Source organism: Monodelphis domestica, chromosome 6, assembly GCF_027887165.1.
Source record: "Monodelphis domestica isolate mMonDom1 chromosome 6, mMonDom1.pri, whole genome shotgun sequence".
Classification (NCBI taxonomy): domain Eukaryota; kingdom Metazoa; phylum Chordata; class Mammalia; order Didelphimorphia; family Didelphidae; genus Monodelphis; species Monodelphis domestica.
The window spans coordinates 143,668,237-143,682,086 of NC_077232.1; the positions used below are offsets into that span (position 1 = coordinate 143,668,237).

The 13,850-nt window shown below is 42.4% G+C and overlaps 1 protein-coding gene across 4 annotated transcripts in view; it reads left to right on the forward strand.

Annotated features, from left to right (window-relative positions):
• Positions 1-1,474: 1,474 nt before the first annotated feature.
• The window catches only part of REST (RE1 silencing transcription factor), a 36,559-nt gene continuing 24,183 nt past the window's right edge, over positions 1,475-13,850 (forward strand). The window contains exons 1-2 of one of the 4 annotated variants that reach the window (XM_007496400.3): positions 1,475-1,886; positions 5,281-6,200. In XM_007496400.3, coding sequence (XP_007496462.2) covers positions 5,291-6,200 — 910 coding nt within the window. In that variant the 5' untranslated portion in view covers positions 1,475-1,886; positions 5,281-5,290. Of the gene's footprint in view, positions 1,887-1,991; positions 2,077-2,139; positions 2,265-3,029; positions 3,171-5,280; positions 6,201-13,850 lie in introns of those variants that run through there. The other 3 variants (XM_056802665.1, XM_007496402.3, XM_007496401.3) reach the window with 3 other exon arrangements.

Here is a 13,850-nt window from a genome sequence, read left to right on the forward strand (position 1 = left end):
CTGTCTGGCTTCTTTTGTATCCTCAGCACTTAGCAGTGTCTGGCATGTAGTTGGTACTTAATAAATGCTTACGGATTGACTTAAATCTTCACTTGGATGTTAAACTCAAAACAGCTAACTGGAATTCATAATTTTTCTTCCAAAAGTAATCCATGTTCCCAGTTCATTTCTGCCAAATGGGTATAGTGGAAAGAGCTTTGCTTTTGGATTCTGAAGAATTCTTGGATTGGACACAACCTTTTTTTAACCTACAATCTCCTCCTCTCCCCTTTCTTCTGCTTTTCGGCTAAGAACTGTAATCAAACCACCACCAGCATTACTTCTGCAAATTTGGAATAGCTCCAATCACCTACCTTGTGACTTTTCAGACCATAACTCCCTTCCCTGGTCACACCACTCCCCCAAGTGTCATCTCCATTAGAATGTAGATTCTTTGACAACAGGGACTGTCTCACTTTGGCTTTTTGTGGCCCCAACATAGGGCATAAATATAGTAAGAGCTTAAGAAACGCTTTTCATTAATTTATTCATTCATTGTTTCCTCCTCTGTAAAATGAAAGTATAAGAATAGAAAGACTTCCAAGGGCTCTTTCGGTCTTAATTCTATATTTATGATTCTCCCAGTAATTCAACCTGGAAACCACAGTGCTATCTTTGATTCTTTCCCAATCCCCTATCCAAATTAATATCCAAGCCTGACTTTTTTTTTTTTTGTTCTTAGAGTTGGTAGCACAGTTACTTAACATAAATTAGTTTGCTTCCCAACAACATTTAAATTAAACCAATATGTTTATCGACACACATGCTATGCAAGAGCAGTCTGTTCAGGTTATTGCCTATAAAGAGATGAAGACAGCTCCTGTCCTAGGTGCTTACCAGTACTAGGATAGACAACAGATAGATGACAAGAGATAGTTCAAGATAACCGGAAAGCTTTCCTGAACAACACTCATTCCTGTAGCACTTTTCCATTTTCTCTGAACAACTTTTTCTCTGAATAATCTTTCTACAATGAAGAAACTCAAACTCCCAAAGATGGAGTGGTTTGCCCTTGTTCACAGATTAATTTGTTAAACTCAGACCCGTCTGAATTTCTTTACTTCTCTTTGGTCCCAACTAATAGTTTATCTCCTAGTCTCTTCTCCTTACTCACAAGAAATAAAAATAAAGGCAATCCGGGCAGTTCCGTCCAGACCCCTAGATGATTCCCTCAGGTGCAACCACGTGCTTGATCAATTTCTCCCCTGGTCCTCCAGGTCTCGAGTCCCAAAGAGCCCCTTCTGGACCTCACGAAAGCGAAAAAGCGAAGGGGGCTACCAAAAGGCTCTTTCCCTCAGCGGACAAGGTGAGGGGTTCGAAGAGAGCCGGAGGGGACTAGGAACCCAGGCAGGACTAAGGCGGCAGTGTACCACAGGACGTGCGGGAGGCTGGGAGCGAGCCGCGAGGGCGCGCCTCGGGGCCGCGCGCGAGGAGGTGGAGGGGGCGTGTCGCGCTGGAGGAGGAGGCGGCGGCGGCGGCGGCGCGGGCGGGTTGCGCCGCGTTGCCTCCTGTGCTGGAATGTGCGGATCGGGCGGCCGCGCGGCGCTGCAGCCCGGAGCCCTGCACCCGGAGACCCCAGCTCTGGCGTCCCCGCTACTCTCTCGGGCCCTGCAGTAGATTTTGGGGGAGACAGCTGCCGGAGCAATCCTCGCAGCGTGAGAACCACCTGCAGCCGGGCTCCCCGGGGCCTCCTTCAGCCCCCGTGGCCTTAACCCTAACTTTACTCGTTGGGTGGCTTTCCCGCCCCCCCCCTCCTGCGAACAATTCCTGAAACTCCGTTCAACAAAGAAAAGGAAAAAGAGGACGCGCACGTGTTGCGCCCCTTCCCCCCCCTTTTGGGAGCCCCGGTAAGTCCGTCCCCCTCCCCCCATGCCCCGGGCCCCAGCCGGAAGGAGCTGGGGCTGGGGAGGGGGTGAGGGTTCAGGTAGGCTGGCTGCTCGGCGGCGGCGTGGGGGAGAGGAAGGAGGAGTAGAGAGAGGCGCTGTCCAGGGCTGATTTGCAGATATTGCGGCTCAGGCAGCAGCGGCCCCGGGCGGGGTGAGGCCGAGGAGCGGGATCGGGTTACACCCCCGCGGCTGGGAGGGAGGAAGGGAGGAAGGGAAGGAACCAGGCTAGAAGATCGTGGAAGGAGGAGGAACAGCGTCGCTGAGGTTGGGGGGGTGGGGTGGTGTTTGGGGTCCGTTGGGACTGCTGCGGGGCGTTCGGCCCGGACTCTTCTTCTCCAGGTGACTCGGTTTCTCCCCACTTCAGAGCCTCGGAGCAGTTGGGGCGCACCTTGCCACCTCGAGGCTGAGCGGAGCTGCTCCGTCCTTTAGTCCTGAAACAAACTTCCTGCCGCTGGCCCAGTGCACGCCCGTCCTCCCTTCCTCCTTCGCTCACCCCTCCCCGGGGACCCTCGCGGCGCAGGGCTCGAGGATTCGCCTGGCCCTGCAGGCTCGCGCATACCCACACACTCCTAGGCCCTCCGTCTCCCCTCGGCCCCCACCCCCAGCAGCTCGTGGCCTCCCTGCCCCTCCTCCCCGGCGCGGCCCGGCCCGAGCCTCTCCCCCTTGCCGGAAGGCGCTGTTGACTCGGGGACCGGACGGGTTGAGTCAGCCGCGGGGCCCGGGCGCCTCCGCCAATGAGGCTGGACAGCGATTTCTGCTGCTCGGGCGGCCGCCGCAGCTTCCCTCCCGCCCTCCCCCCACCGCTCCCGGGCTGTCCGTGGCAGCACCATCTCTGCCGGTCGCGAGGCTCTGCTCAGCGCGGCGGCGCGGCCCGGGGCAGGGCGCACGAAGCCAGCCCGGGGCCGTCCTGGGCCCGGCCCGGCCCGGCCGCCCATCGCTCCCGACGCCCGGCTGTGCGGGGAGGGGGGCGGGGGAGTGAAGTTCAGAAACTTCCGGAGGGAGAGGCTGGAGGGCGGGCGGGCCCGGCCGGCGTGGGTGGGGGAGACCCGCTCGACCCTCGAGGGGTTGCTTCCTCTCCCACTTAATTAAACGCCTTTCCTGGAGGCGCCGAGGACGGAGCTGGGCCGCTTCCCCCACCCTTACCCCTACCCCCTCGCCGGCCTTCACCTCGACCCTCGAGGGGAGGAGGATTCTTGGGGAAGTTGAAGGTGGGAGTCTCCAGACGCCCAAGTCAAAAAAGTCCTGGTAAACTGACTCCTCTTTCCCTTCTTCTCTCTACTTTCCCATCTTAGGGGGTTTGGGAGTGTGGGAAGATGGTCTTGGGTGGAAGAGGGATGGCCGGGAATTTGGGGCCCTGTGGCTGCCGAGGCTAAGGTTTGGGGGCGGGGGACCACCCAAAGCCCTAGAGCCAGGCTTAGGGAGAAAAGTCTAGTAAGTCGGTCTGTTGGGAGAAGAGGGGGTGGAGAGGAGGACAGAGTCTCGGAGTTTGCAAAGAGCTGCTTTGTGTTGGGTATTTTGAGAAAATGGCCGAATGCCTATTTCAGGCAGGAATGCAGCAGCGGCGGCGGCGGCGGCAGCAGCAGCAGCAGCAGCGAGGCGGCTGCAGTGGAGGCAGCGGCCGCCTTGGCGGCAGCAGCAGCAGCAGCAGCAGCACGGAGGAATGTCTGCAGCCTCCTGGGCTTGCAGCGCCGTTTCTGGCCTTGCTCGCTTGGGGAGCCCCCCCTCCCCCTTCTTAAAAAGTTCACAATTTGGTTTGGAGGAAAAAGTAGAGACTGTAGGTAGCCTTTTTTAGAGGATTGAAGTGGGAATCTTGACCGCCGAGGCTCGAATGAGGGCCAGGCGAGGTGGGGTTTCCCTGTGATGGTATTTTGATTAAAAACTCTTCCTACTTTGTGGATACTTAACGAAACTGGCTTTTGTTTGGACACTCGGAGGAAATCGGTTATTTGAGTGCCCTTAGCTCGGGCTTCTGAGTTCTGAACGGGGTTTCCCGGCTCTACCTTTGTTTTGTCAGAAAGCAAGGTGAGAGTTAAAGAAGACTAGGCGACTTAGGTTTGGGGAAGGAGGAGAGCCAGACCCTCTTAAGGCCAACTTGCTTTCTTAAAGGTGATTGTGCTGTAATGGCTTCCAGGCAAGTAGGCCAAATCCTGCATGCAAAAAAAAAAAAAGTAAGTTGCTCCTGGTCCTGTTGGCTCCTGCCCCTCCCAGGAGTGAAATTCACAGTTGTTTTTTCATCCTTGAGTTTTTTAGCTAATCAATATCACACTCCTTTCAGAGGAATTGGGGCCACGAACTTTTTTTTTTTTTTGGACCAATGGAAACCTTTAGAAATTAATAAAACAGACTAGATGGTCCTTTTCACAATAGGTTAGTCATCTGGAATTAGTGATTGAGTTCATATGAAATTCAATTAAGTTGACCAATTATCGCAGTCTTCCACTTTCCAGACTTGTCTGTGTGTATATAATGAATGCACAGCATGGCTTTCAGAGACCTCAAAGCTTTCTGATTCACGAGAGAAGTGAAATGTATAAGGGTGTAACGGGGAGGAGAGAGCTCCATAAGAAATGTTCCGATAATTCTGTGAAGTGTAAATGCATACCTAAAAAACTGGACAGAATGAGACAAAATAAGATTTTCTAAGCAAAACAGGAACAATTGTAACTTGTAAACTTTTAACACCTCCTCTAAGTTTAGAAGGGTGGAGTGGAGAAGCCAAGAAAGGGATCTAAATCAAATAAATAAAAAATTGGATATAGACTAAACTTGATGGGTATCATTGAAATTGATACTTTTTGAGGAAAAAGTCAAAAGTAAACTGCAGTTTTGTTGGGTATGTAGTAAAAAAGAATTGTAACTTGAACTATTTTTAACATTTAAAATTATTTCCATTTTTCCTGATTTCAATTATTTTTATTGGTTTGGTGCAGATTATATTCCCTCTATTAGAGTTACTATAGCCAAAAAGCCATGTTATGTATAGCCTTTTGAAGGATGAACAGCTTTGAATTTGTCTAGGTCCTCTTCCTCTAGGATAGAGGCTTGTTGGAAGTCTTCTAGAAGGATACTTTGCTAGCATAGCCTTTGAAAACTCAAGGTCATGTTGCACTACTCAATGGTGGCCTTGGATTCAGATTTTCTGGAAATATTAAAGAGTTCCTAAAGCTCCTAAGTTAAATTATGTATTAAGTAATATATTTGAGGAGCTTATTTCATTTAAATCTCTAGGAAAGGCAAGCTAAGACTTTTAAGCTATAAAAGCTTTAAAAATAGAAGTGATTTACTTAAGTTTTAGGCTTTAAAATAGATCACTTTGAACTTGTTTGATTTCATTTGTTTTGGTCTTTACTTACAGAGCTGCTGTTATGGCCACTCAGGTACTGGGTCAGACTGGAGGCAACGGGCTTTTTACTGGGAATGCCAACATCGTCATGGCATTGCCTAACGACATGTACGACTTACACGACCTCTCCAAAGCTGAGCTGGCCGCACCTCAGCTGATTATGTTGGCAAACGTGGCCTTGACTGGGGAAGTGAATGGTGGTTGCTGTGACTACATGGTTGGAGAAGAAAGACAAATGGCAGAGTTGACCACAGTAGGAGACAACAACTTCTCAGACAGTGATGGGGAGGGACTTGAAGGGCCTCCAGGAATAAAAAATGAGTCAAATAGACCTGAAAACATGGAATTGGGATCTTTGGAAATCATCGTTGTTGATCCTCAGACTGTGTATGAATCATCTGCCCCAGAGACTTTCAGTTCTGAAAAAGACCCTCCTTCAGAGATCCCGTATCAGCCAGAGACCTCAGAGGACAAATGCAAGAGCTTGAAGAGCAAGCCCTTTCGATGCAAACCTTGTCAGTATGAAGCGGAGTCTGAAGAAGAGTTTGTGCATCACATCAGAGTCCACAGCGCCAATAAGTTCTTTGCAGTAGAAAATGCAGAGAAACAAGCACAACAAGCCCAGACCAAGGAATCAGATTCTTCTGTTGCTGAAGAAGCTGACTTTTCCAAGGGGCCTATTCGCTGCGACCGCTGTGGCTATAATACTAACAGATATGATCACTATTTGGCTCACTTGAAGCACCACAATAAAGCAGGAGAGAATGAGCGTGTCTACAAGTGCATGCTATGCACATACACCACTGTAAGCGAATATCACTGGAAGAAACACTTGCGAAATCATTTTCCTAAGAAAGTCTATACCTGCTCACAGTGCTCCTATTTTTCAGACAGGAAAAACAATTATATTCAACATATCCGAACACATACTGGTAAGTTTTTTGTTTCTTCCACATTGTGTATCTAGTCCTGGTTCACCAGGTTGAGCCTGAGTGAGTGTCTTGGTCTTTATGTGTTCATCTGCAAAGACAAGAGGCTGGCCTACATAGATGATGTCTTTTTGAGTTAGGGTTGTCTAGAGTAATAAACTTTAGAATTCAAAATAAAAGCTTATTAATAAAGATAAACTGTAAGAAGTAGACTATATTAAAGGACTTCTTTTAAAAAATTCCATTTTACTTTCAGGTACATGTAGTAATATAAATAAATTAAGGGTTAAAAAAAAGCATTGAAAATAGAAGTCATTTAAAAAAAAAACAACCTAACTTTCTGTCTTAGAATAAATAATCTGTTCCAAGGCTGAAGAGTGGTAAGGGCTAAGCTGTGGGGGTTAAGTGACTTGACTTGCTCAAGGTCATACCACTAAGAAATATATGTGTGAGGGCAGATTTGAGTGCAGGACCTTCTCCCCTGGCTCTTTCTAAGGTCATCCAGTTGCCCCAATAGAAATCTTTTTACATATTGTATATGAGTTCTGTAAAAATCTGTCTGTGATACTGAAAATCTTTTTTTTTCCCTTTAACATTCTCTAGTAATCTCATTTAGACCATTCACTTGCTTTAGGGTATTCCCCACACCCCCCTTTTAAAAATGATGCCGAGGTAACTTTCAGCTTTGGTTAGTACAGTTATCAGGAGAAGCCCCTCATTTTTTACACTAGTTTAGGAAAGACACATTCAATTGGTAAATTGATAAATTTAAGGAAAATGAAATACCAAGTTGATTCTCATTTTGTATAACTTGTAAAATCTCCAAAGGTAATACTTTCTTTTCATGAATATTATAGTATTCCAGAATGGATGTCTCCCTTCTAATTCTATTTGAGATTATAAGAGATCTGTTTTTAACTAAAGTTCAATGATGGTATTGTAGGTTTAAATCAATATCTTCCAATATATGTATAAGATCTTTAGCATTAAAAATTAATTTAGGGTCAGCTAAGTGGCTCAGTGGATACAACACCAGGCCTAGAGACTGGGAGATCCTGGGTTCAAATCTGACACTTCCTAGTTGGGTGACCCTGGGCAAGTCACTTAGCCCCCACTGCCTAGCCCTTGCTGCTATTAGATCTTGAAACTGTATAATTGGAAAATCTTGGATCTTTGGACTCATGTCTCCCAGAATTCTTTTCTTGTTCCAAGAATCCTTTTTCCTTCATTCATGTTAGTGACATTGTGTTATTATTTTTAAGTTGTGGGTAAAGCCTCCCTCATTCTCTTCACGTGTGAGACTGGGTGAGCTCTCCGTGTTTCTCTAGCTTTTTAGTTTCCTTTGCTCCAAGTTAAATATTAATAAATATTATTAAATACAATACTTGGAGTATTGAATATTAATTTTTAAAGTCTATTACCAATACACTGTATTGATTCTAAGATGGAAGGCAAAAGTTTTTAAAAAATTAACTTTATGAAGTCTAGTTGTAGTGAAGTTTTCACATATTCTGTATTTTCAGTTGTGGTATAAAAATACTAGCCTTGAGCCTAATTATTGTTTTGGGTAGCAATTAAAGGCAATGTGGAGACAGTATATATTTTAATATATTAGTAAAATTTTGAGTGGGAAGAGCTGGAAAGCTCTGCATTTATCAGTATCAGGTAGGTATCTTTTGCAGAATGGGCAGTTTTCTTTGAAGAGTGCCAGAGCTAAAGCAGGGTGACAGAAAATGTTGAGATGGTTGGGCAGACCACTTTGTATATTCCAGGTGGTGATAATTGTGATGTCTATTAGAATGATGTCTCCTGCAATGCAGGTAAACCATTTTGATTAAATAGAATACAAGACTTAAAAGCCATAGCAGATGGACCACTTATTTAGAACATATTGGATAACTAACATGACATCAGTTCTCATTTATAAAGCACTTAATAAACTGTAAAAATGTTTTCTTCCCAACAGCTCTGTGAGGTAGTGCAGTTAATACTGTTCAGCCTCAGGAAACAAGAGGAACAGAGAGCTAAGTCATAAGCCATTTAAGCTTGTAGACCTGAGGAAGAAGAGGGCAGGACTTCAAGAGAGTCTCCTGCACAAAAGGCTGCCAAAGCTTAGAGGAGACACTTTAAAACTTTGTTGGTTTTGTTTGTTTGCTTTTTAATTAAACTCTTACCTTTCATCTTAGAATCAATACTAAGTATCCAGTCCAAGGCAGAAAAGAGTGTTAAGGGTTAGATAATTGGGGTTAAATGACTTACCCAGAGCCATACAGCTAGGAAATAACTGAGGCCAGGTCTGAACCCAGGACTCTCCCCTGCAGGCCTAGTGCTTTAGAGACTGAGAATTAGCCTTTCAGCATTATCTAAATAGGAGTAAGACTCTTATAGTCATTAAACTTTTGCTATTGGCTTCCTGAGAGTTATAAGGGAGTAGATGTGGCCAAGATGTGCCCTCCCTAAAAAGGTGTAAATAGAGACAATGAAGCTCTCTGTGGGAAAATAACTTTATTTCTCCAGTTGAGCAAATGTCAGAACTGGAACTGAATTCCAGGTCTTCTGAATTCCAACTCCTATGTTCTTTTTTGATTTTTCTTTCTTGGATTTTAATAATGAATGGACTGTGCCCTGTAATTTGTGATGGATAGGCTGTGAACATTTTATCCATTTTGTGGCTTATTGGCTGTTTAATCATGAGCTAGTTTTCAACTAACCAGGATACTCCTGGTCAACCTCTATCTTATAATATATTCTTCTTAGTAGGCAGATTAAGTTTAATATTGGTCTAAGAAAAAGAATTAATAAGAATAGGTGCATTTCAAATTTTAAATCATCTATTGTCTTAGTCTGAAAATTGCCTTTATTAATTTTAATGAATATGTTTTAAAATATATTTTACCAATTACATGTAATAACAATTTTCCGCATAAGTTTTCTGAAGTTAAATAAAATTCAGATTGCCTCCTTCCTTCTCCCTTCCCAGAGCTGGCGAGCAATTTGATCTAGGTTATACATGTATTACCATGCAAAACATATTTCCATATTGTTCATTTTTGTAAGAGAGTACTCATAAAAACAAAACCCCAGAATAAAAACCCAAATAAACTAGTGAAAAATCATGCTTTCATCTGCATTCTGACTCCAACAGTTGTTTGGAGGTGGAAAGCATTCTTTGTCCTAAATCCTTCAAAATTGTTCTGGATCATTGTATTGCTGATAATAGGTAGGTCCATCTCAGTGGATGATTCTACAATATTGCTGTTCTATGTATATTATGTTCTTCTGGTTCTGCTTATTTCACTCTGCATCAGTTCACGTAGGTCTTTCAGTTTTTTCCGAAATGATCCTGTTAATCATTCCTTACAGCACAATAGTATTCCATCACCGTCATATACCACCATTTGTTCAGTCATTCCCTTACTGAGGAACTTTTCTTTAGTTTCCAATTCTTTGCCACCACAAAAAAGGGCAGGTATAAATAATTTTATACAAATGAGTCCTTTGCCCTTTTTTAAAAAATCTCTTTGGGTTACAGGACTAGTAGTGATATTGCTGGGTCAAAGTGGTATAGTTCCAAATTTTCCTCCAGAATGGTTGGATCAGTCATGAACATATTTTTAGAAGAATTTATCAAAAACTTAACTGATCAGTAAAAGAAATAATACTGTAATCAAAATAGCTAACATTTACTTAATGCTTACTATGTGCCAGACATTATGCTAAGTGCTTTACAGTTATTTCATTTGATCTTTATTACAACTATGAGGAAGGTGCTATCATTATTCCCCATTTTACAGATGCGGAAACCAAGAGGTTAAGTGACTTGCCAAAGTCTCATGGGCCAGATTTGAATTAAGGTTTTTCTGACACTAGACTTGTTGCTCTATTTAATTCACCACAGTAATCCACCCAGTGGATATACTGTCTAGGTGACAGTTTCAATGAAAATGCATTTTCTAAGATAAGATTCTGGGTTGTACCACAGAATGTTATTAATTCAGGCAGCCAGTAAGTTGAAGTGGAGAATTGAATTGATAAAAGATTTTTTTTTTAACCACATCATAAAGTTTCTGTAACACCTGAGGTCAGTGACATCTTTTGGCTGAATCTGTAATTAAATTTTCATTAAACTCACTAGGTCATAGCCCAAACTTACTAGACCTTATTTTCTTGCCTAGCTCAGGATTTGCAGCTACTATGTCAGTTTGAGTAGTTGGTTGAATTTCTTAAACATTTGGACTGCTTATTTGAAAACAAACAGGCCTTGGTTAAAATAAGATCTTCCAGATCTTGTGTTTTCCAGCATAGTACGTTTTTCTAGAGTCTGGAAGAAGAAACTTGATTAGAAAATAACTCCTGAGGAGAGGGTCTAAGGAGAACATGAAGGAAAACATGGGAAAGGAGGAAAAAAAGACTTATTAGCAAAATAAGTGTTCCCACTTTCTTTGTATATAAAAGATAATTGAGAATTTTACTTTAAAAAATACTGAAACAGCATAAAAAATCTTTCCTTATTTTGGGTGTAGAATGTTTTATATAGGCTTCACTGTTTTGTTTTAAAGTTGGCAAGGGGAGGATATGTCAGGAAATTATTTTTTAAAAAGACATCACTAGGGGCAGCTAGGTGACTCAGGCAGACCTAGAGATAGGGAGCACTGGGTTTGAAACTGGCTTCAGACATTTCCTAGCTGTGTGACCCTGGGCAAGTCACTGAACCTCCATTGTCAAGTCGTTAGCCCTCTTTTGCCTTTAGAACCAATTCACTGTATTGATTCTGAATGGAAGGTGGTGAGGGTCTAAAAAATAAATAAAATGGAGTCACTAAGAAAAATGAAAGGAAAAAAGGATTGGAAGGCCCTGCCAAGTACATTGAAATAATTTTGGAAGCTTGAACAGCTAAAGAAAGAAGTAGACCCGCCCCATTCATGACGTGCTATAAGAAATATAAGAAATGCATTCCATTGAAATATTTTAAACAATGGATTGGTTTAACGGGTAATCTCTTACAGTGGAACTGCTCATTGTAATATTGCTCTTGATTTGTTTCATTCATAAAACACGAAATTCCTTCATGCCAGACAAAGAGTTGAGATCGAGATAAATAAGGCTCCTAGATCTAGAGCAGGTATAAGTCTGCCCCCATTTTACAGATGAGGTTAAGTGACTTGCCATATATGGGGTTGCTTCACATTGGGCTGGAATCTATGAACTCATGTCCTCTGTCTCCAGAGTTGCTGCTTTCCCCTGGACTGTGGGGCCTCTTAAGGGCAGGCTTTGGGCCCTGCTAAGTACACAGCTGAGAGACAAAAAGAAAGAATAGGATATTTTTCCTGTGAATGTTCACAGCAGGTCAGAAATGATTCTTCTTTGGGAGGTTTCCTTGAAGAGGTAACATTAAACTGGAGTTTTCAGACTGGTTATGAGAAGCTAAGGTGTTGGTGGTAGGGATTTATATGTTGTAGAAGAATGGGTCAGAGGTTGAGTTTTAGAAGTACTCGACACCTATTTACATAGTGTTCTGTCTGCTAGTTTATTTTCAAATATATTTGGTTCATTTTATCCCATTAAAAAATCATATTTTATATATATAAATAAACTTTAGATTGTTACCTGAGACCTTTGGAGTTGTTTGTAATCCGTAGTCACACCTATCAAACCATTTAAATTTTCGATTGCTGGGATTAACAGTATTATTCTATTGTACCTCATTTATGTTTTTAGGATTGAAAGAGCAACCTTTGAACTGTATCTGAAGGGCAATGGAGTTTAAACATGATTCTATCAAGATAGTGGTCTTATTTAGTTCCACAACTACCTTGTTTAATATATAGCAATCCTTAAGGATTCTTTCTGTTCTCTAATTTTTTAGTTTTCATCTCTAAAAATGAAATACTTGTTTCCAGTATGTTGAGGTCACATTTTAAATTGTCCCCAACCTTCAAATAGTTAATTTAAAAAATATTGTTTGACTTGAAAAGTCTGTGTGATTTAATGAATCAGTTATTAGAATTGGAAAGTGGCAGACTTCCCCAGATTTTTTCTAGCAGTTTGTCCATCTCTCTTCAAAATGCAAATTTAGCTCTTTCCTTCAATTTTGCTTTGTTATTCATGTGTAAGTTTAGTGGATGATAAAGAGCACAGTACTCCCCATCCCCAGCTTGTGTTGTACTGTTCACAAGTGATCTCTTAAGATGACATTTTCCGCCATGGGAAAATGTTTTGACCAAAAATCAGCTTAAAGCCGTCTCTTTATGCATTTAAGTCTAGTAAACAGTTGTATCATCAATATCTTCAGTCTTTCATAAAATTTGTCAGTCATGGTGATGCATGTGTTTTTCCCCCATTAATGTCTGCTATTGTCTTAAAATGTCTCCAGATCAAAGTTTTTATGGCATGGTTGCCACTAAAACAAAGTCATTATGGGTTTTATCCTCCCCAACCCTGCCCCACATCCTCTGCCACTTTTTCAGGACAAAATTCGAATAACTTGAACTTGTATTTTTCAGATTTACAGAGTATTTTTCCCTTGCAGTAGTCTCCCTCTTCATATTTCTCTCTTTTTTTCAAACAGAAGAGGAACTTGAGGCATGGGGAGGTTAATTAACTTCCCTAAGGTCACATAGCTTTTAAGTGTGGGAGTTGAAATATCTCCAAGTCCAATGAGATGAGATCCTTCCAATATCAAATTGCCTTTCTTTTAAGATTTTGGTGACTTGATTGTTTTCACCTGTAATTTCATTTGTTAAGGGAAACTCCCTGATGTGGAATTCCCTCCGTAGATATATAACTTAAATAACATGTCCTAAGTGCATTACCTCTAATGGTAAGTGATTAAATGATTTGTCATAGTCCTCCAGTGGCTTCCAAGTTCCAAAATCAACTTTCTAATCACTTATGGTACACTCTCTCATGACCAGATTATTACCCTGGTTATTCTCAACTAACTGTGGCATCCTGCTATATTTTATTTTTTATCCCACTGTATTTTAGTGGAGTTTCTTTTTTTCCTTTTTGTGCATGTATCTTCCAGCACAGTACCTGGCAGATAATATATTCTTATTAATAAATGTTTGATGATTGTTAAATAATTGTACTGTTTTTAGAGTTGTTCGACATGGTGGTTCCTGGTGAAAATAAGAGAGGAAAGAGCTAGTCTTAACCTAAGGATCCAAGGAGCATGAATATAGAACCTGAAGAGACCTTAGAAGCCAACTTCTTCATTTCTGTAGTTGAGCAAACTGGCATAAAGAGGCATATGTTTAAATTATTTGCTCAGTGTCACATAGCTAGTAAGTGGGATTTGAACCCAGGTCTTCCTGACTAGCTATACTAGGCTGTCTTTTACTGGAAAGCCGGCTAGTGAGCAAAATGTGGTAGTGGAGGGTGGAACTCAAAATGTTCTAGACTTGGTAGTTTTGAAAGCAGATATTTGTCTTTTTAAACTCTTTCCCTAAATGAGGGATGAGTGGACGCTCTGAAACTATCATCCCCTTAACCTCTTAAACTCTTGTGGAGTTGGAGCAGATGGGAAGATGTGTCCTACAAAATAACTCTTCATTTGCTGTGTTGCCGCCCCCTGGTCTTACCAGGCAGTGCCAGAAGGAAGGAGAGTTGGAAGGCATCTTAGAGGACCTCAGTTCTCACCCCCAACTTCTT